Source organism: Brienomyrus brachyistius, chromosome 12, assembly GCF_023856365.1.
Source record: "Brienomyrus brachyistius isolate T26 chromosome 12, BBRACH_0.4, whole genome shotgun sequence".
Taxonomy (NCBI): domain Eukaryota; kingdom Metazoa; phylum Chordata; class Actinopteri; order Osteoglossiformes; family Mormyridae; genus Brienomyrus; species Brienomyrus brachyistius.
In genome coordinates, this window is record NC_064544.1 from 15,994,174 (window position 1) to 16,016,926 (window position 22,753).

A 22,753-nucleotide genomic window follows, 5' to 3' on the forward strand; every position below is an offset into this window, starting at 1 on the left:
TTACGTTAAATAAACAGCAAATTTTGCTTTTCGCTGCAGGGTCTCCTCTATTTGCAATGGTGAGATAAAATCCGTTTGTGTCGCTTCCACTTTTCATCACTGACTCATTCATCTTAGATAAAATAATCAGTAGAGGATTCAGCTGTTTATATACAACTAAAGGAACCTCATGTTGCAATACCGCAAATGTACTTGAGATGCCATGCAGTATATATTCAGCTCCATTACACAAAAAGCATCACACAAGTGGAATAGGTTAGCAAATATATTTTAATACATATATATATATATATATATATAATATTTATATTCATTGTAGCTCGACAAATAAAACACCTTCTTTAGCCTAGTATGATATAATCCTTCATCAAGCCAGACCTTTAACTGTTAAAAATGAAAATATTTTTGATGTTTTCATATTTTTTCTGTAACTTCAAAAAAAGAACACAAAACAAACAATTAAGACAAAGAGGAAACATAGCAACCAGTTGAGAAACAAGATGAGTTTAATCTGCATTAAGTAGTTGAAGAGATAAGGCATATAATTAAAACATGAAATTGCTTAATATGTGACGTTCTACAACAGCAAGTGTTGTCTCACTTTATGTATTGTGAATTGAACAATTTAATCAGGCTGTAATCAGACGGACAGGCTCTGCGATTAAGGCAACCTCCTTCACAAATCATTGATTGATGGACACGTTAATGAAAAATCCACCATTGTGCTGGACTCAGTTCATATTCTTTGAATATTTTATGATTATGTCAAACATAAACCATCATAAATACAGTACAATAAAATTTAAAGGGTAAATGCCTGATATTTTAATTATGTGTAGCTATTACACTGTTAAAGACAAAACTGTGGCATGGATTCCTATTAGTTTCCTGTCGTAGGCCGCAAATCAACGCATGCAGCTGCCCGCACTCCAAAGCATGACTACCTTCACTACCTTCCACAGCAAAATGAAACTGAATCACACACAGTGGCTTAAAACATTATTGTTGTACAGCATTGCAAATTATTCTTATCATTTTTGCTTCTTAAACATCTACAGACCTAATGAGCGCTACTCATTCAAGTCAAATCCACAGTTTTACAAGTAAAGCAACTTGGCACTTTTCTATAGCATGAAAGCTCGCTTTAGTGCATCATGTAAACTCATTTCACATTTTCCGTTCCTTCAGTTCAGATTTTCAACTCAAAGACCCTCAGTTGCTGGACTTTTTTCCCAAACCCATTCTATGGTAGGTTGCCAGGTCTGTTCCAGGATGTTCTTATTTAGCGTTGTATCTAATCTAATGGCATACCCTTAAGGGTGACTGGTACCTTGTCTGCAGTGCTTGTCGGTACACCTTGTCTGGCCAAGTTGAAGATGCCATTAATGCACTGTAACCAAGCTGTAATGTAGCACCAGCTATTTAATCAAGCTATTATTAAGAATTTATAAAACTATAAATTCTGTCCACGAGGACACCATTTCCACCAATACAGTCCATACAGCAGTCATCCATACAGACACACATATGCACAGAATAGACTGGCTCACTGTGCTTTAACCCTATGGCACAAATCCCCCTCGGACTCATTAATTTCAAAATCTAAATACTTCCTATAACCCTACTTTATACCCCTGTTATGATATCCCAACGTCTCCTGGTCTCTGAAAAAGTTCCCAACACCTGTTTGCAACATACTTGACCATTTGGACACTTTCTCTGATAAAGATTAAAGTTTGTTGCTTTGTTTTTCACAACAGTAAAGAAATGCTTTCATTTTCAAAAGTCACAATCACAAATTAAAAGCAACAGTATTACGAAGTCAGGGCATTTCCAGACAGATCAAGGACAGATCCAACTACGAATAATGCGACAAACCTTGAAAGTCACTTTCCAGAAAACACCTCATAAAGGTAAAAAGAGCTACATGACTGCAATTTCACCTCAGCATTTTCTGACCATTGTTAATAATTCTTACAGTTTTCTTTTGACATAAATTCCCACATATTTTTGTGCCCGCATATGCAGTCGGTAAACATTTTAACCCTTTAAAAAGTACAGCATTTTAACATACCTGAATTAAATAAATTAATCAATAAACACAGAATAATAATACAGTATGTACAACTAAATTAAATTTTTTTAAATGGTCATAAGTATATCATGGGATTCTTCAAATTTATTTTAATAAAAACAACTGCCGGACCCATAGTCCCCTATTGCAATAAGCTTAAAATGATTTTAAATGATACAAATTAACAAACAATGTAATGTAATGCACTGCATATTTAAATTAATAACTGTTGGTATTCTGAGTTGACCATCCCATAATATATTTTCTAAGCATTAAAACTGTTCCACAAACGTTTTAAATTTTAGCCTTGGCTATTAATGACAGATTTATGTGTGTTTCATCTGCTAGGTCTTAGAAGTGCCACACAATGCTGTAAAACACTTATCACTAGGTTCAATTTTGAATGAGCACAGACAACAATGGAATTTACATTTTTTTAAGCTTGTAAGCCCCTCAAACACAACTGTCAAAAGCCCATTACATCTTTGAATTGGCCTTTAAAATGTTTTTTTTCCTCAAATCAAGTTTTATAAAATAGCCATGAAAAAAATGACAAATTATAATTTTGTCACAGATATCTCCATAGTGACAATTTCACTTGATAGTGGACTGTAAGGTTCCGTTTAACATCTCCACCAGGACAACCATTGTAGCCACTTACTTGGATGGCCTGGGACAGCGGGAACCTCCCTGATTGATTCTGGGTATAGGTTTACAATTACAATTCAAGCAGCATGGAGTACTTTGACAGTGCAAACGTTAAATGTCTATTTAGCCTGCAGAAACAGGAGAATGGAAGGAAAACACCCATCCATGTTACAGGGAAAGTAGGGTGATGTCATCAATGGGCGTCCAGTTCTCTAAAATTTCAAAATGCTACAGCAGCAATAGAAACAAAGAAGCCGGAGAAGGGATACATGGGTACTCATCCTGCCGTTAGCCCACAACAAAATGCATAGACTGTTTTCACTCTGATGTTTCCCACACTAGTGCTGAAAACAAACAACTGGACTTTAAAGGGGAAAAATTTCAGACAGTTGTCAGTTTCTTGATCTTCAGCACCAGGGCAATATTTTTGGGCCCGGGCTACATGCATATTTACAATTTTCACACATTTCTTGTGGCATCTGAGTTCAGTTAAGGCTTTGTTGATTACTGCAGACACAGTGATTGTATTGTGTGAGTTCAGTCAACAGTCTGGGTGCATATTTGTTTACAATGGCAGGACTGTTCAAATGTGTACCTCCAGGTTCAAATCCACTACTGCATGGTTAGATTATCTCTAACAGATACACCACAGTAATCAATGTAGTTTTATCCAATGTATCTCTATACGCAGTATTTTAGTGTTTCCTTATTTCTGTCTGAATCAGCGTACATTTGCTTACTTTCCTTCCTCACAAAGTGCTTTCTCTCAAACACAGTCCTCTTTGTTCTCAACCAAATAGAGAAGTAAGCGTCCATTCCTGCACCTTTTATCTTGATCTGGACTGTGCACTAGAAATACATTAAGCCTGCTTTTAATATGAAATTTTTCTCCATTATGACGAAAAAAAAAATTTATGCATCTTTTTTTTGCTTCATTAGCTACGAAAATCATAACTACATATTTAATACACAATAGTAAAATATAATAAATATTTCAAAGAATATCTGCATTATGATATACCTTAATTTCAATCAGGTATATTAACAGTTCTTAATCTTAATCACACTGGGCAGGCAATGCAAAACATACTTGATGAAAGAAAAAACAAACTTGTTTTCTATTTTTCCAGAAAGAAGATGGTTACGGGGTACTACAAAGATTAAAATAGCTGACTTGTAAATCCTGGTGAATTTTACATTTATGTGGGTTAATAGATTTATTTCTCATAACTGCTGATATTCAAACTAAAATGTGTTCAAAATGTAATATTTAAGCCAGAAAGTTATCCAAATAAAAACAACAAAGACCTCCTAAAAATATATTTTTATCATTCAAGATATTAATCGTCCACAAGGCAAACATTGGTCTTCAAATAACAGTGACACAGATGGAATTCTGTCAAGTGGATTTTTGTTCTGCGGTGACTGTGTTTTTGAACAAATTTCCACAACATCCAAGGTATTCTGTCACCAGGAATATACTGTCTAGCACATGAAAATACAGCATAACAACTTTAGTGATTCAGCTTGTGCCAGGCAAAAGCACTCGAACTCACAACTGGTGTCGCCTGTTAGGGCAAGTCGACACAGCATATCATGGCACTGTGTCATATGTATTTTTACTGCGGTATAAATATTTGGGCAATGTATCCTGGGTTCAGAGACAAACACGCATTGTACTGGGGGTGTTAGTGTGCAATAGCAAAGTATACAGGCACAGGGGTAACCCACTCAGCTGTAGAATGGAAGTGCTTTCCCTCTATTAGTTTCTTCTCTCCTTCCAGTCTTCTCTTAAGTCCATGATAGTTGGTGATAGTTGAAATCTGACTGTCTGGCTGATAGGCAGCTGTTAGTGCCACTGTGATGTGCAATAGTCGAGAGTGGCAGGGGCACGGAGGAGAGATGGGGCTGGGTTATGATGAAGGGGAGCAATGCAGCAATCAGGATCTTTGACTTCAGGCTTTCTTGGGAGGAGGGGCCAGCTTGATGATCTCATCCTCCGAGGGCTGGCGAATGACATCTAGATGGAAAAGAAAAATGGTTGTCTACTTCTACGGCCGAACAGGCAGGTGACGACATAGTGAGCAATGATAAGTAACAGTAGCTCATAATGATTCAAAGTGTGCAAATAAAAAAATGAGCTGTGAAATACCTCAAATTATTATTAGGCAGCATAATCTCTTTTCTTAACTGCAATAGCATAGTTTTGACAGCAGATGGCCTGCCCCCTATGAATAGGCAACTAATGAAACCGACGGAAATAACACTCTGGAATGGTGAGTGCAGAAAGTGGCCAAATTGATGTTTCATGTTTAAGCCTGACTACAGCCTTCATAAACCTTCATAAATGGTCCTATATGTGATTAACTTTTTTCATTTTAAATAAAAGGAATATTTTAGCTGATAGGTTACTGTATTTTACATCAATCAGTAAAAATATTTCTAAATAATTATCGTTGGTCATTTAAAAAAAGAAAAAAAAGGTATAAATTTTTTTTAATAAGTCAACCAACGGCATATTTAATTTGATAAAGAATGCAAAAGAAAATTGTGGCATTTTTTTCGTAATTAAATTTTCTTTATTCAGCTTATTCAAATGGAACATCGAATCGTGTACCCAATACAGTAAACCGAATTGTGAATTGGGTGAATCGATTAATGTTCCGTGGGCTGAATACTGGATTTTTAAGAAATGAGCAGAGAGGGGTCCTTGTGTTTCCAGTCTCTCTCACCCACCAAAATAAATGCCTTAATGAGATCACCATGTTATTCGGACCGGCTGGTGCACATACCTTTGTACTTCTTGGCAGAGGGGATGCGTGTGAGCTTGGTGTCGATGTCATCGTCCTCTGTGATCTTCAGCACAGTGGTTCGGTATTCAATGACACGTGTGAGCAGGTCGGGACGCCGGGAGATCTCAAAGATGTGCTCAATGTATGACAGGTTGTCTATGTGCACACAAGGAGAGAATCATATGTTTAGTTTTACCTCACAGGCAAAAAAATCTGCAGGTAGCAAAGTTGTCAATTATGGACGTGCTGCTGGGATACAGTATGTTCCAGAACGGGTCCTTCTGGCTTGTGCTCCAGTGTAATACATAACTTGGACAATGGATACTATTGACAATGTTACGGAGAGCAGGACGCTGCCCAGACTTCAGTCGATCATGGGCAATTCGGCTCACCTGCTGTCGTGCTTGGACAGAAGAACCCTTTCAGTCACAGATTCCTCAGCATGAAATGCACCAATGAAAGCCTCAGGAAATCATTCGGTAACGATTTCCATATTTCAGACGATTCTCACAGACCATTATTACTAATTATTTTTATATAAAAAAATGCTGTGTGTGGTACTGGGTATCGTTTGTCTTTGTTTTTTGTGTAACTGTGAACTGTAAAATCTGTAACTGCAAGCAGTTTCCAGTGGGATAATAAAAGTATTTTGATTCTGATTCAAAAATGGGTAAAAGTCTCCTTTGAATCTCAGCTCTGCATGTATAATTAAATGCCCTTAGGAGCTGGAAGAGGGCAATTGGCGCAGGTGCTTTATGTGGCACGTCATCACAAAAATACCTGCAGAACCTGCATGATTTGTCACGACTCAGCATGGAAACCCAGTCAAAACAGAGCTTCTTTTCCATCCCATTCTCTCTCTCATTCATCTGTCTCCTACGGCACAGCTTCCCTGCCTCACCCTCCTTATTACCTTGTGCAAGCTTGTCATTCTTTTCCAGGTAGCTGAACCACTCCGATGAGGAAGTGATGGCGTTGCTCTGGTCATCAGGGATGTCCTCCTTGCAGGCAGACTTGAGCTGGTCCAGATCCTCTTTGGTGATGTTATCTGATAAGTCGCTGAGAAGGTCACTGTATTCTGACATGGCCTGTGCAAAGGAAGGTAACATTTATTCCCAACAAAGGAACATGCATATTACAGATTTATGAGGACAACTGAAATGAAAAGACACTTGAGACAGCAAGCATAAGTTAACAAAAATGAATAAGTGGGAAAATGCAGTGAAAATCGTCCATGGCGCGCAAGCATAAGATATACCTGAAAAAAACATTTAGTGAAATTCCAATTAACTTCCAGGAGAGGGCAGCATTTCTATACTAAAAAGCTGTGTGGCTGCCATCTTTTATGTTGTTTTACAGTATGAAGTCACCTCACTCCTCTTTTTAAAAATTGGACCCGCCTCCCAAAATCACCAAAGTCCACCTAATGCAACACAACACGGATAACCAAACAGCATTGCTTATGCTTGACTGAAACAAAAAACTGCCTGTAGAATAACTGGTTACAGGACCAGTGTGTCCCCCAAAATGTGAGATATCACTCATTGCCACCAGCTGAACATTACAAGACACGTCTATTGACAAGCTGAGCTAAGATGATACTAGCAGCTAAACCTGCATGTCCCATCATTAAAATAACAAAGTAAAGAATACAATCACCAATGTCTTTATGCCAAGGATGGACATTAGTTAGGAGTCAGCTTAAAACGGAGCAACACAGTAAGCGAACCGCCATACATCAAGTCAGCACCATACTAATTAACAGATTAATACATAACACATTAATCTGGCAACACTTATATCCAAAAAGGGCTATATAGCCTTTTTTTCCTCCTTGCCCTTTCCTGTATATTAATATTTTAATAATAATAAAGGCAGCTGGATCTTAAAATCTAAATATCAACTGTTCATTGCCTTACTGTAGCTTGCTGAGATTACAAGCCCTTTGTCTAATGGCTAGATAGTTGTCCTGCGTTGTAATATATCTCTGTAATGCTATTTGGATATGACTAAATAAAATGGAGGTGGGCCATGCAGAGAGATATACATGCAGAGAGATAAGACTGAATATGACCAGCATTCCACATGACAGGTGAACAAAGGACATTTGTTCATATGTCACAAGCAGTTTCTCTCAAGCCATCACCTCACATCGCCCCTTATGCCAACATTTGCCTCTGGCCCAGTACATCTCAGGAGAAGCACAATGTGCTCTTTTTGTGGGTTACTCAGTTCCCTCGTGCCACCCATCTGTACGTGTGGGGATGACAACCGACCATGCGACTAAACTGGCGACACACAAGCACCAAGACACGCCAGGCCTAACCAGCTCCACACAATCAGAGGAGTCTCACACACACACACATTTATACTCGCAGACACACAGTGACAGTGAGTGGACTTTAAGTTTCGAGGTATATGTATATGCCTTTAAAGCACCCAGTTCTGTTTAACGATGCAAAAGGATGTGGTACCAGTTCTGGTCTCACGCACATGAGCGAGAAAGTGGCCATCGTCTTTCTTTGCGTAAGGGCATTTTGTAATATATTGTGTCGGTGGCACTAGGGCAATTCAGGAATATTTTCCCTTTACCACCAGAAAGGTTAGAGGTCAAGCTGCTGCCTTGAATACACAGTCAGCCAGGCACATGCCCACGCACAAATGCCCCTGTGAACATACTAACACAATCGCAACACTTATGTAAATGACTTTTACAATACGGCCCTCTTAGTAATCACGTTATCTAGAATGGTGTACAGAGGAATTATATAAACATCTAAACATCTGGTAAATTATATACTACTAAAATAGGAAATAACTAGTTTGTCCTGCACATGAAGAATTTAAAATGAGTCAGAGGTACCTGAAAATGTGTTGGGCACTTGAGTTCTCAGATCTGGGAAGGGATTTGGGGATGACAGCAAATGGGAATCACTGACTCCTGAGCAACTCACACAGAGTCACTTTAGGTCAGACTGAGTCCTTTCATAAGGGACCACTCCTCTTCACATACTGCGCATACTCCACCACGGAGAGACCATTCCAGCGACATGGTTTCCATAAAGGACAAAAACACACAAATTCTCTCCCACGCACACACACAGAGTTCATATATTCATATCATTGTGGGGACTCCCAATTCTGTGGGAAAACCCCAGAACCCAGTCACAACTCCCCTAACCCCCACCCAGCCCTAACCTTAACCATAAGTAGCCAAACAAAATACAGTATGAGACTTTTGGCTATTTAAGTTTTTTAAATGTATTCACACATGTTTATAAAACTGAGGTTTGTATCGTGGGAACCTGAAAAATGTCCCCACAAGCTAAAAAGTAACAGGTTTTACTGCACTGTGTGGATGTATGGGCCTCACAAATTGGTAAATACAAACCCACATGTACACACACACACACACACACACACACACAGATGCAAAATTAATGCACATCAACAACAAACCCATGAACACAGCATGCACGTAAACATGAAAAGAAATTAAATGTTGTCATCGGACACAAAAGTTCCTTATGCATGCAGTTATTGCTGACATGATCACTATGAAAATACCATAACTGTTCTTTTGCTTTCAAGTTCACCCTACGCACAAAGGCACCTGAATGTGGAGCAGTGCTTGGGAGATGTGGAGCAGTGCTTGGGAGATGAGGAGGAGTGCTTGGGAGATGTGAGTCTGTCTCACTGAATTGACCATAAGAAGGATCCCACACCTCTGTTGATCCTATCTGTTGTGTCATCCTAACCCTCACCCCCCCCCAAACCACCACCCAGGACCATTTATCCTTTACCAACTGATGTTGCCGTGGAAACAGGGCACACTCTGCCTTTCAAAGGAGAGGCTGTTACCTAGCGACAGCTAAAACCACATGAGAGAATGAGACGTTGATAGTGAGAAAGTTAAAAAGAGGAAGATGGGGGTTACATTAGCGATGACAACCCTGAGGATGAAAGGCTTAGCTTAAGATGCTCCAAATGAACACCCAACAGACGTCCACCATATGCACGCAAGCACACACCCATCCATCCTAATGTGACATGGGCTCTCCCTACTCTCTGTCAAAGCCCATCTTAGTGCAGTGACTCAGAGTCCTTGAGGAATCTGCTATAACACATCTGATGAGTCATACTCCCAAACGCACTCATGGATCAGTAGTTTTGCATTTGCTATGCCACGCCGTGCTGTTCTCCCTCCCCGTACTGTATGTGTAATTCTGCCCTGTAGATTCTCAGAGCCACTCTAAGAAATTCTAACAGCATCTATCTGTCAGGCCAGTGAACTGTTTCCATTCGGTATAGACATTTCACATCTAAGGGGCTCAATGCAACAGCATGAGTTTATTTTGGTACTGCACTACCAAACACCATGTTATCCTTGAACAGAAAATTACTTTGTTGCTGTCACTGATGCTAACCTGATGTAATATAATGACAGTGGGGTCATAATGTTAAATCTTATATATTAGTTGTTTGCAACTAAACTATAGTACACAGGTTGCCTTCAACAGTCCACGGCATGCAGTTTATAGATGGAATCTCTAAACTGACTACAATCTAACTACGTTCCCTGTGATATGATGGTATCCCAAAACCATGACATACAGAATTCCAGGTATTGTATCCAAAGTCACTGTAAACATTACATAAGCAGTTAGAGAAATTAGTTGGACTGATTGAACTTCCAACGGCACAAAGAACAAGCCTGGAATTTACTGGACCCTGCAGAAGGAACTGATAGCCAAGGAAATCATTTCTTACAACTGCCCCTTTTATAAGAAGCAGTTGACACTCTGGGCTGAGGTGTAGGAGAAGGGAAATGCAGCTTTCAAAATTGTTAACAGTCTCAAATGGAAAAACCCTACATCTTACCAATTTCATAAACCTGGAACATTTCTATGACAAATGAATGAGTCTCACAGGATGCCAAATACAATCAGTTGACATGAGGAGGAAGCAGAGGATGCCTACAGCAAAGCATGTCTAGGGAAGCTTCTTTTTCTTCCTCTTCCCAGTACGTGGTATTTAATCTGCTAAGGACAATGTTACATGTTCCTCAAAACAAATCAGGCAAACTGCATTAACATTAAGATGTATGAGACCCTCTGAGCCATTTTAGGCTCCGATAAACCTCACGATCTGATTTAAAGTGACCATTCGGGTGCAATTTTATGCATCAGCAAACAGCTAGAAACATAATTTAAAAAATAAATCTTGATTTTAGCAATCCAGGCTTTCTGAGATTTTCTGTTTTTCCTTTTCTCTTTATTTATCCAGTAATAACCACAGAGGGATTTAGCAGTGAGATCTAAAAATAATTCACAGTTTAAGAAAAAAAAAATCTGCCTTTGTGTCTACTACACTATATCTTTTCCTGCTTCTATCCTTATTGCTGCCTCTTATTTATCAGATGCAGATTAAAGGAGATGCTCATGCATGCAAATAAAGTGCATCACATTTATGCTGGTACAGCACTGACACAGAAATGTCTTATTTACATAATGTAATTTTTTTCACCTATAAATGCTTAGCATAACTTCATAACAATTTCTAGTATCAAGGATTTGGACAAGAGCAAATTGCACCAGAATTAAAGGCCCAAGTCAGGCGCGGGCTGACCATCAGGAAGTTTGAGAATTTTCCCAGTGGGCCGACCTTGTGTGGCCCAGTGTTTGTTTCCTAACCCCAGCGTTATATATAGCTTATATACCCAGAGTGCCGCCAGTCAGCGGCAAATTCCCAGGCTGCTTTTTGTTGCCAGTCCACCCCCAATTTGAGTTCACATTAACACAAAGGGCCACAAAATGATTCCCACTGTAGCAGAAAAACAGTTACGCCCCATCACGTGAACATGCCAAGCGCACTAACCAGACGGAGGCAACTTCATAAGTCTTCCGCAGGACGCTCATTCATAAACTTTAATTCAGATGTGCTGGATGTATGAAAGACCCCATACCAAGTGCACATTATGACTCAAAACACCAACACTTCCATCTGAACAAACAAGAATCCTTCTTTATTTTCCATGTGAATATCACGTTGAAAAACACTTAATTGCTCATGCATGATGGGGAAATACATTGAGCCTCTCAAATTTTGCATAGAAAGACCATGTTACGGGCCATGTGCTACTGATGTTTTCCCATAATGACACCCAATCTCCAGCATAATTCTTACTGGTGAGATTAAAAGCCAAGACGACTGGTCAGGCCTACTGCACCTACGATCTATGAAACGACGAAAAACTGGTCCATGATGACTTTACCGCTTTGAATAATCTTTTTTCCAATAATTCTGTAGACCAGTTTCAAAGCAGGAAAACTTGAAAGTTTGTTTTGCCTTGTTAGTGTGATGCCAATACGCATAGCCTTCAGATATAAAGTCAAACATGCCGATACATTTAGATGCCAGGAACAGTTCCGGAAAGTAGGCCAGCTTGTGTCTTCATTCAAGTGTTATGATAAAACTATACCATTAATATACTGTTATCTGATTAAAGCATATTTCTTTTATGAGACACATGATTGCTGCATTTCATTAATGCTACAAATGCAGCAAAACAAATGCACTCCGTTGTCTACATGATGTAAAAAACCGCTGTCTGGCTGTCACATATGTGCACAGAAACTGCATATTTCATACAGCTGACACTGCTGCAGTTAAGGGTCTTCATTTCATGCATCAAAACTCAAAATTAAATGATAAACAAAACTAAAGAACTGAGATTCCAAATGGGAGCAACAAGGTACACGCTAAACAAAATAATAATTTAAAAAAGAGAACAAAAAAAAAAATTAATACATATCATAACGTAAGCCTAACAGCTTTAGTTCTATTATCTAGTTCTTCCATTTTCTCCTGCTTGCCTTACTAAAAAAAGGGAACATGATCTAATTAGCTTCTGCTATTTCAGCAACTAAATTCAAGAATGTGAAGGATGATCAAGACAGAAACTTGCAGCTTGTTCTCCTTTAGAAACAATCAGTCATGAAGAGAAACACTTTTCTTACTAGCAAATGCACAAAACTTGTTCTTAAAAAAACAGCTACTGTAAATACAGGATACTGTAGAGCAAGCTTGGAAGGTAATGGCGTAAAAAAATAGAAAATTTACTGTTATTATTATTACTATTTACAATCAATAGAGAATCTAATTTCATGCATGGATTAGCCACAGAGCCCAAATACTCCCATTCCTCCCATCCTTTCCATCCCAAATGAATTGGGAATGCATGTTCATGTCAAAGCCAACATTATACATGACATACTGTTAAATATGCTGCAATTCCAGAGTGCTTATTTAGAAATTTAGAAAAAAATAAATGCGCTAAGATGTAACCCCTCTTTTTCTCCTTCACCTTCATGCCATCCTTGCTCTATTCATCACCAGTTTCCTTCAGTCACCGGCAGAAGCTACTGTAGCTGCTGCATAAATCCAGTGGTGACTGTCCAGCCAGGCTTACTTCCTGTCAGTAGCATGCAGGCAGTTCCTGCTCAGGTTTGGACCAGAGGAAATAACAGCAGCTGGAAATACCATCTGTATTAAAATGTAAACTAATCTCTACGCACAGACCATCTCAAACCTCCTCCCATACCCCCTACCTGCTTTATTTCTCTTTTTTCCCTCATTTTTATCAAAAAAAAAAAAAACACAGTAATACTAGTAATAATAGTTTTATTCTTTTTTCCCTCTGAATCCTAATGGAATCTAAATGTGAGAGTTTTGTTGCAGGCTGTCCCCCTTTATAGCCTGGATTAGACTACCAGAAACGCTATGACATAAAGCTGTGAGCCCTGGGAATCCTGCTGTGTGTGAGAGAGCGAGACGGAAAGCGTGTGTGGCCACACTTGGACTCACATACTGAAGCATTTGCCCCCTCTTCACTCCCTGACCCCGATTTTTTAATCTAAAAGGCAATCGGTTCAGGAAGGCCTCGGGAGCAGAGCAGATGGTTGGATTTGACAATTACGGAGAGGTGGAGGGATGAGCGCAGGGCTGCAGACAGTGAGAGGGCTTGTGCAAAGGAGGGGCCATGAGACGTGGAAGCGAGTCGCTTGAAGACGGGAGATGCAGCCACCGTCACGTCCCTCTGAGAGCTTTTTCCACCCGCTTCTGTCTCATCTGTTTTGTGCTCATTCTCAATGTCATTCACAGACCTGCCGGCACACATTCACGTCCCCCACGTCTCCCTGCTGCCTTCAGCTTTTCTCACAGTCTCACATTGTCTCATTCTTCAAGCTATGCGGCGTTTCGGAGGAGAGAAGGTGAAACAAGGCGGCAACTGCAGCATGAATTAAGTCCACAACTTCATTGACCAAAATCATACAGTACACAGAATCAAACATACCTAAGACATTCCCTATCACAGTAAATGTACACCTCTCATTACCATGCCTTACCAAAGCTAAAAACCTGAGATGATTTCTAACCACACAAAGTGGAGATTTACAGTACTAACATAATCATTTACGTCAATGCAATAAAAAATACACAGTAACTGTTGAATTGACTTGCAGAATGCTTGCAGTTTAAGTCCATAAGTTGGCCAACTGCAATAAAGAGAAATTTTACCACACAATTAAAGAATTAAAGAAGTCCACACTGAACTAACTAGACTCTCGAAATCGCAAACTGACAAACCATATCAGAAAATACCCATGGTCCCTAATTTGAGGTCTGAGAACTCCGCAAACTCATATCATAATAGCAGAGTACATTACACATCCGATCCAAGCGAACCGCGGAGGTCTGTATTGACCAAAGCTTGCCTCCACATGTTTTAATGCACTTATTCTCTTGTGCATCTACTGGAAGATTCAGATGTCATATATTTAACAACATTATGTGTGGGCTGCTTGCCAGTATGTGTTTGGTGCCGAATAATTAAATGTATTAGTGGTATTATGAACACTGAGATTGCAGGTGTGTCTATGTGTGTCGTGCACCATGTTAAATACAAATTTGTTTTCCCACTTTCACAAAACCTTCTACACTCTCATTCACTTAAATCTAGAACACCTCCGCTCCCCCTGCTATGAGTAAATACATGCTAGGCAGTCGTGATTTTAGACCACAGACTGGCTATTGATAGTAGGGCCTGGTTGCTAGGAAACTTTAATTTCACAATCTTGAATGAGGGCTGCGCGTCTTTGGTAGCAGAATTGTAATTGAGTGAATCGGCTTTATTGATCTACAGAGAAATGCAGTCACATGCACACATTTCAGTAAAGATGGAAAGACATAAAGATCCAGATGCAGACCACAAAACCATACATGCAAACACACCGATAACACTGACAGTAATGTGAGCATGTTTTGTGCAGTTGTATATATTAAAGAGATGTGGATTTGTCCTTAAGATGAAAGTATCGCAGTTAAGGAGGCACAGGAAATGGAGCCGGGGTGAGAGAAAGAAAGCAGGAGGAGTGAGATTATAATGGAGTGTGAGGAAGTGCACACACACACACACACACACACACACAAACACACACATGTTTGTAATTATATCTTTGAATGGGGACTCTCCATTCATTTCTTTGGGGAAAACTCTAATCCCAAAATGTTGACCTTAACCCCTACCCAGCCCTAACCTTAATCCCATTTTTTAGTTTTGTCAGGTCTTTGTGGGGATGTAATATAAATATAACCAACACACACACACACACACACACACACACAAATATATATATATATATATATATATATATATATATATATATATATATATATATATATATATATATATATATATATATATACTATATGCACACTACCAACGACAGTTATCAACTTCATGAACTTCCTCTTAGGATCACAGGCACACAATCATGCATCTTCATGTCATAAACGCATACAGTATGTAAAATGTGAATATGAATATAGCAGGGGGGTCACACACAATAACACAAATACACACTTATTCACATGGCTCCCATAGATATCGAACAGCAGTGCTGAATGGATTTTCAGCATGGAAGTACAATGCCAGTACAGAATAACTGCAGCCTCGTATGTCCGATGCTGCTGCTGCTTGACGAAGCCCCTGTTACTATTTAAGAGCATTAGCCTTATAAGCAGGCTTGTGAAGAACGTTACTCTTGCATGTGTGACAGCAGGAACAAAAGCAGCATTGTGTACGGCAGATGAATAGAAACTTGCTTTAACACTTGGAGCGATATATGCTGCATGCTTTCATGAAGACCATAGATTACACAAATCTTTACACAGTCTTTTAGGAGTAATGATCCACATGTTCTATCTTTGCATATAATTTCTTGCCTATTGGCTCCTTTGCAGCATCTCGCATCGTCTTTCTCCTGCTTGTCCCGCTCTTCCTTTCCCCCACAGTTTTTTCCAGTCTCCTGTTGCTGTTCCATTTCCCTCTCTGTCTTTCACAGCCGTTATCAACTTCCATCATGCACGCCAGGATCCGTCTTCAACTAACGCTTCAACAATGTCCCATGACCTACTCTGGAGAACCTAAAGTATGTAGCAGAGTGACACTAAGGCATCTGTAGATCAATCTTTGCAGTAAGTGCACACGCAGATGTGTACAGAAATGTTCTGTTAGTCGGGGGGAGGTGGGGGGTGAGTCGTTTGATGAATTGCATTTTGAAGGTGATCCTCTCTGAATGGCTGAGCGATACCGGCATATTTCCACCATGCTGGATGGGAGGGGTACGCGTGTCTGCCAGGGGAACATACCTGGAATGAGCCCGGTGCGCCTGATTGCACATGCTTAATGCCTACTATTAACCCTGTCCCCATGCTGAAGCTGCCGTCATCTCAATTATGAGTCCAGCACATATGTCACTTTCTGCAGTACTGAACCACATCCAGTGTGGACAACTGCCAGTGCTGAGTCACCTTCCACTGACCATTTTACTCAGGAAAGATAAGGGGGTGGGACACAAATAATTACATTTTTGGGAGCTCTGTACAGACGCTTGAGTAAGCAATAGCCTGTGAGTCTATCACACCCTATTAAAAAACTGCAATGTCAAAATTACAGACCGCCTACCTGGACCGTGCAATGACCACATTGCTGTGACATCGCTGTAGCACTGACGTCCAGCCAGTGACTGCGGTACTATGATAGTATTCTCAGCACTTCAGGTGTGCACTAGCTGGGACCCAAAAGAAGAGGCTCACACTCAGCTGGGTGTTGGTTTTGAACTGGTGCATCATGGGAACAATGGGAGGTATAGCTATACAGGTCTTGATTAAGCTTGTCAGAGACAATGCTATAACATATCAATCAAACAAACTTGAGTCTGGAACTTTTCTTACTTTTCTCTTCCTCGTCTGAGTTTTTGTGCTCAAATCTTTGTCCAGGAGGCCTGGAGAATCGACCTGCAAGTTGGCAACACACTGGAAAAGCAGCACTGTGCTAGGCACGACCGGCTGGAGGGAGTTGTGGCTCCGGGTCATCCCTGCTTCATATATGTACCATGGTCCGTTCCAAGTGGAGGGTTTGGGTCTCGAGATTCATGTATACGAGACATTGTGAGAAGGTGGTATTTAGCATGTATAGAAACATAAAAGGTTACATTACTGCTAAACGGCAAGAGCTCTCTGTAAATGCCTTCGTTTTCTGTTTGCGTTCTGCTCCTCTAAGCAGCTCTACAAAGGGAACTGAAACTGGATGTACAGTGAACAACTCCAGTGTGGACAATTGACACCAGCTCTGTGAGCCTCTGCTAATAGTTGTGGCAGCCATAATCATCAACACTGACGGATCGGTGGCAGTGGTAACTACAGCGATACTCTCTTACTTGGCCCTCGGGCTGAGCAGCATGGCACAGGCCCGCTTAACATACGAGCAAAGCATCATGGGAGGTGTGTGACTCACAGGCAAAGTGCATCACGCACTGCATAACGTGCCACTCATACTGACGCCTAGAGGAACGTGTTCCAGAATGGTTTCCTCCCAGTCCCACTGAAGTATTCAGCTCCTTCGGTCCCTGAAGAAAGAGAGGGCAACCCCTCGCACTGATATCAAAACTACAGTGAGTTTGCAAGCAGTCCTTCTGCCAGCATAAAAGCCTAAGAGAGGAGAACGACGTAGTTCACAACAACCTGTCCCCTCCCTGTCAATCAAGCCAATTATCCTCCCAGTGCTGAGGCTAAACCCAATCAGATTGCATTAAATCAAATGAGCCCCAGTGAGACATTTCATTTAGGTTCAGTTAGCAGATACCTTTTCTCCAGAACAACATTAAATATGTACATTTTCTGTATTGACGGATGACTTAGGTGTAAAAGCACTAATACATTTCATGATACTTAAAACGTTATTCATGATCAGGCAGAGCTAGCAACTAAAAAACCATCAAGCACTTCACCTCCAATCCCCCGCCACTCCCCACCCCACAAAATGACTCACAAAAAAAAATGAGGCGAAACCTCTGTCAAGTTAAAAGTCTCCTGACAGATAAAAATAGCTTTGCGCTATTTTAGGGATAAACCTAATCATTGCCTGCAGGTGTTTAATAAAAATAAACGCTCTGTGGTACAGCCTGGCCACATTGGGGTGGTTTCAGTAAACAGGCAGAAAGCAGCATTTCATCTTGACCACAAGTATTCCCAGAGAACGACAGACACAGGAAGTGGCCGAAGGAAAGGCATTGTTGCTCAGCTGGCTGGTTTTCTCAATGGGAAGTAAAAAACATCAATAAAATAATTATAACTGCAGTAGAACGTCTCATTCTAACAAGAGGCGGACAACTCACAGCTTAAATGTGAACTACAGAAAAACGAGAGGAAAGAAGAATATGAAATCTTTGCTAAGAATTAATTTTTTAAATAAAAAAATAAAAATGTATTGCTTCACGTTTTCAGTTCCTTAATGTTTGACACTGTATGTATGGTGTGTGCATATAAAAATTCATATAAATATATCTTTTTAAAATGTTGAAACGGTGCCACTTTTACACACTAGGGCACTAAAAACTTGACTTGGTTGTTCTGCCAGCCACAAGTTACAGTCGCTGTACACAAGTCAACACCAGAGGTCCATTCAAACCTGGATCCAGGCGAACCAGACTGGGGATTCTTTAAGAATTACTGATGGTGCATCCCTTAGTCCTGCACATTTGTTTCTTCACAGCTGGATAGCAGCATGAAGCAAAGCCAGTGAAATGAAAATGCAGGATGTCAGTGGAATGTTCTAGCACAACTGCTCTGCACCCTTTGGTAATGACTGGAGAGTGGCAGGGCATGAAACGCGAATGTATTGTTTTCTTTTGAATGAAGGGTGACGAGGGCAGGATCCACAGGCCTCCCTCCTCTCTTCGTTTCCCAGAGGTACGTCTTGGCACTGGCTGTAGGCTTGTCGGGTTTCAGTATGACGGCTGTGTGGCTTCAGGTGCGGAATCTGATGCGCATTCATCAATGAAGAAAAGAGGAAGCGCGTTGTCTGAAACCATACGACTGGTTGCTTTCCAAAAGCCACGTAAGACAAGTGTGAAGGCTTAATCTTATGTGTGACAGACACACATCATGACAATAATCTGGACATAATCGGCTATAGTAATCGCAACGTACCAAATTGCATATTTCATGTGTTTTTGTTTTGTTTTGTTTAATATTTCGTACTTATTATATGCCAATTTTCACATCCGATTTACATGACATATTAGGTCCAAAGTGTCAAATTAAATCGGGTTTTAGCGTGCGCGTCTCTATGAAAGATGAATACGATTTTTGTCAATAAAAAGAGAATGCTGTAGTACTTTACAGTTTAGCTGCACGCATACACGTCCATCCTTCTCACGAACTCATTAGGTATGAAAACGCAGGCGACAGTGAGTGTAACGGAATGCACGACTCCCAGAATCGGTGCGTCTTTACCCAGATTATGAAAAAAAAAAAATACATGGAAAAATAAGCAGCTACAGCCAACTAATTTAAGCCACCAAAACAGTTTGTAGTATAGAGAAATATATACAATACTTACTTTGGGAGTGAAAGAATCAGCCGACCGCTGAGAGATGCTCTGGACAAAAAAAGAGATCGAAAGTGTCCCCGTCTGTCTCTCTGCCGTCTGTCCAGTCAGTATCTTTTCCTATGGTGTCAAAAGGGCTCAGCATGCGCTATAACCCCGTCCGATCATATATTCGCTGGGTATTGGGTTCATAAAATGTATTTGCTACGTTTCATTTGATACAGTTCTGACTGTTTTATATAAGGTTTATTATCATTATTATCATTTTACAGACAGGCGTGTCGTCCTGTATTTTGCGGTTCAGTCCGTCCGCTCGGTCTGTGCACAGGATCGCCGGTCTGAGGACGGGAACGCCTTTTCCCCTTTCCTCGCAGTTTTCTTTCCCAGTCACACGCACCGTCTGATTCCGGTGCTTCATCGAGACACACACACATTTTTCGAGGCTGATGTCACCCGGCTATCCGGTCCCTAAACCCCTCCTCCTATTTGTTTCCTGCTTCGGCATACAATTCGTGTAGAATCCTTATCGCTTCCTTCTTAATTTGGTCCATGAAGGCATACATACATTTTCAGTTGTTCACCTGAATTGAAAGTTATTAACTTTTTCCCTCTATATATATATATATATATATATATATATATATATATTTGTGTGTGTGTATAGATACAGACATCCATCTATCTATCTATCTACACACAAATTCATAGTTATGTTGGTAGGAAGGGTGTTGACTTACAGTAGCCTCGTGGCTAGACAGCATCTGCTGTGAGGATACGTCAGTCTAGTTTTCACTACAGAAGTAAATCACGAATCCCTCTGCTTTTTGGTTGACATCTGTCATTCCTCTGTAGCTCACACCCAGCAAAATCCATGGAACGCCTTCGGAATATTGACAGTATGCTCCTGTTTTTATTATTGGCGGTTTACCATTTCATCTTTCGACATACAGGATGATGACTGTAACGTAATGTAATGTAATGACTTTGAGAGGCTAAATCAACAGTACTTTTATGCTACAGTACCCGGGCTCCCAGTTGAAACCCTCCCATAACTAGAAGCTTACGGATAGGTTTAATGACATTCACGATGTAAGATCCATGGGCAACCTATTGAACGCTGCAGAAATATATGCAAATAAATAGCGGATGTTGCTCACAGATCCTGTGTAAGCTGCACACAGCAACCCTGCCGTTCCCCTTCTCCTGTTTCCACTGTTTCCAATGTCCTGAAGGCAGAGTTCATCGGCAGTCCGATGGCCTCATTCCAGGAACTCCAAGCCAAAGACATGCATCAAACTATGCACCGCATCACACCATTCACCCGCAAAAAGCACAATTTTTAAGTACTGCTCTCTTTTGAAGGCCATTCTTAGGGGTTTTGTGGTTGTTATTTGGTTTGTCATATATTTAAGGTGACTCTCCTTGCATTGTCCATGCTCCGTATATGAACACCTTGTAAAGAAATGCTTACAGCTATGGGCTCTGCAAGGTCTATTCGCAGCACGTGTTAACATAATGTAACTAATGTGTTAATAACCCGCAAACCTCCTGTTAATGATCATTTATCAAATGCCCAGTTGCTCCATTTGTGCTGAATGAATATTGTTAAATCATGCTGTGGTAAGTTCCATTTATAAGAATTTTCAAAGAATCAAGTGCAGACTGTGAATCAGATAAATAATTATTACATCTTATTACATCCAAATGACTTAGACAAATTTCAAGCCTACTGTGCAGTGTAGTAACCTTTGATAGTATTGCATACTATCAAGTTTTCACAATGTCAATAAAAGTTCAAAGCACTTTAAATGTATCGGAACATGGAAACTGAAAACCATAAGTGGAAAATTTGGTAAAGGATCCACATGAAATACTGTATGTATGTATATGCATATACACACACGCACACACACCCACACACACATATATGCAAACTGCTGGTTCTGCATTACCTTCTGCTGTACCTCCCCAACTGATCTCTAGAAAGCTTGCTGCTGTGCTCAGTCTTCAGTGTGGGGGAGGCGAGTCTCACTGTATCTACTCGTCCTGCGTTTTTCTCCAAGCCTTCGGTGGGAACAGCTAAAGTCGCCAAGATGCACAGTCAGTGCATGGGGAGGCCTGTGTCCTGTGCCACTAGCAGTAGGTACTGAGTGATCTGAGACGGAGGCCGCTTATCAGACGAACCAAAAAACAGACAGGCAGCAGGCTGACATGCACACTGCGCGTGCTCTCTGCGTTCCAGTCCACAGCCTCCCCTGATGCTACCAGGCAGAGGATGGGGGAGCGGAGCGTGTGTGTGTGTGTCGGGTGCCGCACGCTACCTGCTTTTACTTTGATGCTGGTTAAAGGATCCAGTATAAAAATCTCCTTAAGAATGCAGCTACATCAGCAACACCAAAATCAGAGTGAATTTACTGTTAAGGGACATATTTTTAAGTGTTCAATCACAGGCGATCAGATCTTTCCTACTGTAACTTTAAGCTTCAGTGAGCTTGTGGATTTCTATGACTGTGTCTGGCTGTTGAAGGTGTGGCTCTGTAACGCTGAATTCGTCTAACTTCCTATGTACGTGTGTTTGTATTAGATGACTTGGAACCTTAGTGATTGTTTAGGGATTACTGAGCATGATTGTGATGCTAATTTATATGCATTTGACATAAAAAAGATGCAAGGGGTTAATACACATACTAACACACACACACACACATGCAGATGGTTGTATTCGTATCTTTAAGGGGACCATCCATTCATTTCTATGAGAAAAATATTAATCCAAAAACGACAACCTTAACCTACCCTGTCTTAACCTTAACCATAAGTGACCAAACAGAATTCAAGACTTTTGACATTTTTAGTGTTTTGATTGCAGTCACATATTTTTAGAAAATTGAGTTTCCCCTTGTGGGGACTGAAAAAAATTACAGGTTTTTATCACATTGTGGGGATATTTGTGTGTGTGTGTGTGTGTGTGTGTGTCACATACTTTAGATAGATAGATAGATAGATAGATAGATAGATAGATAGATAGATAGATAGATAGATAGATAGATAGATAGATAGATAGATAGATAGATAGATCTGAAAACAGAAGCCTTTTTTGTCTATTTAGGAAAGTTACACTGTAAATCAGTTCTGTCAGGACAGCAGAAGGAAGCCAGAGTACCTGCAGGATTGCTGCACAACTTGAGGAGAAGATGCAGACTCTACAGACGAGGGACGACCCTGAAGGTGTACGGCAGAAGTGCTGCTCACTGAACCACTGGGCCGAAATGTAAGTCATTGCAG

The 22,753-nt window shown here is 40.4% G+C and overlaps 1 protein-coding gene across 2 annotated transcripts; it reads right to left on the reverse strand.

Annotated features, from left to right (window-relative positions):
* Window positions 1-277: 277 nt before the first annotated feature.
* LOC125704521 (astrocytic phosphoprotein PEA-15-like) lies at window positions 278-21,671 on the reverse strand. Of its 2 annotated transcripts, none has more exons than XM_048970168.1 (4): window positions 21,421-21,671; window positions 6,428-6,602; window positions 5,515-5,670; window positions 278-4,742 (listed from the first exon to the last, which is right to left on the reverse strand). In XM_048970168.1, exons 2-4 carry the CDS (start codon window positions 6,597-6,599, stop codon window positions 4,678-4,680), a joined length of 393 nt encoding a protein of 130 aa, XP_048826125.1. In that variant the 5' UTR covers window positions 6,600-6,602; window positions 21,421-21,671; the 3' UTR covers window positions 278-4,677. The 2 variants fall into 2 exon arrangements, with proteins under 2 accessions (XP_048826125.1, XP_048826124.1); XM_048970167.1 differs by lacking the exon at window positions 21,421-21,671 and adding an exon at window positions 19,481-19,873.
* Between the last annotated feature and the right edge of the window lie 1,082 nt (window positions 21,672-22,753).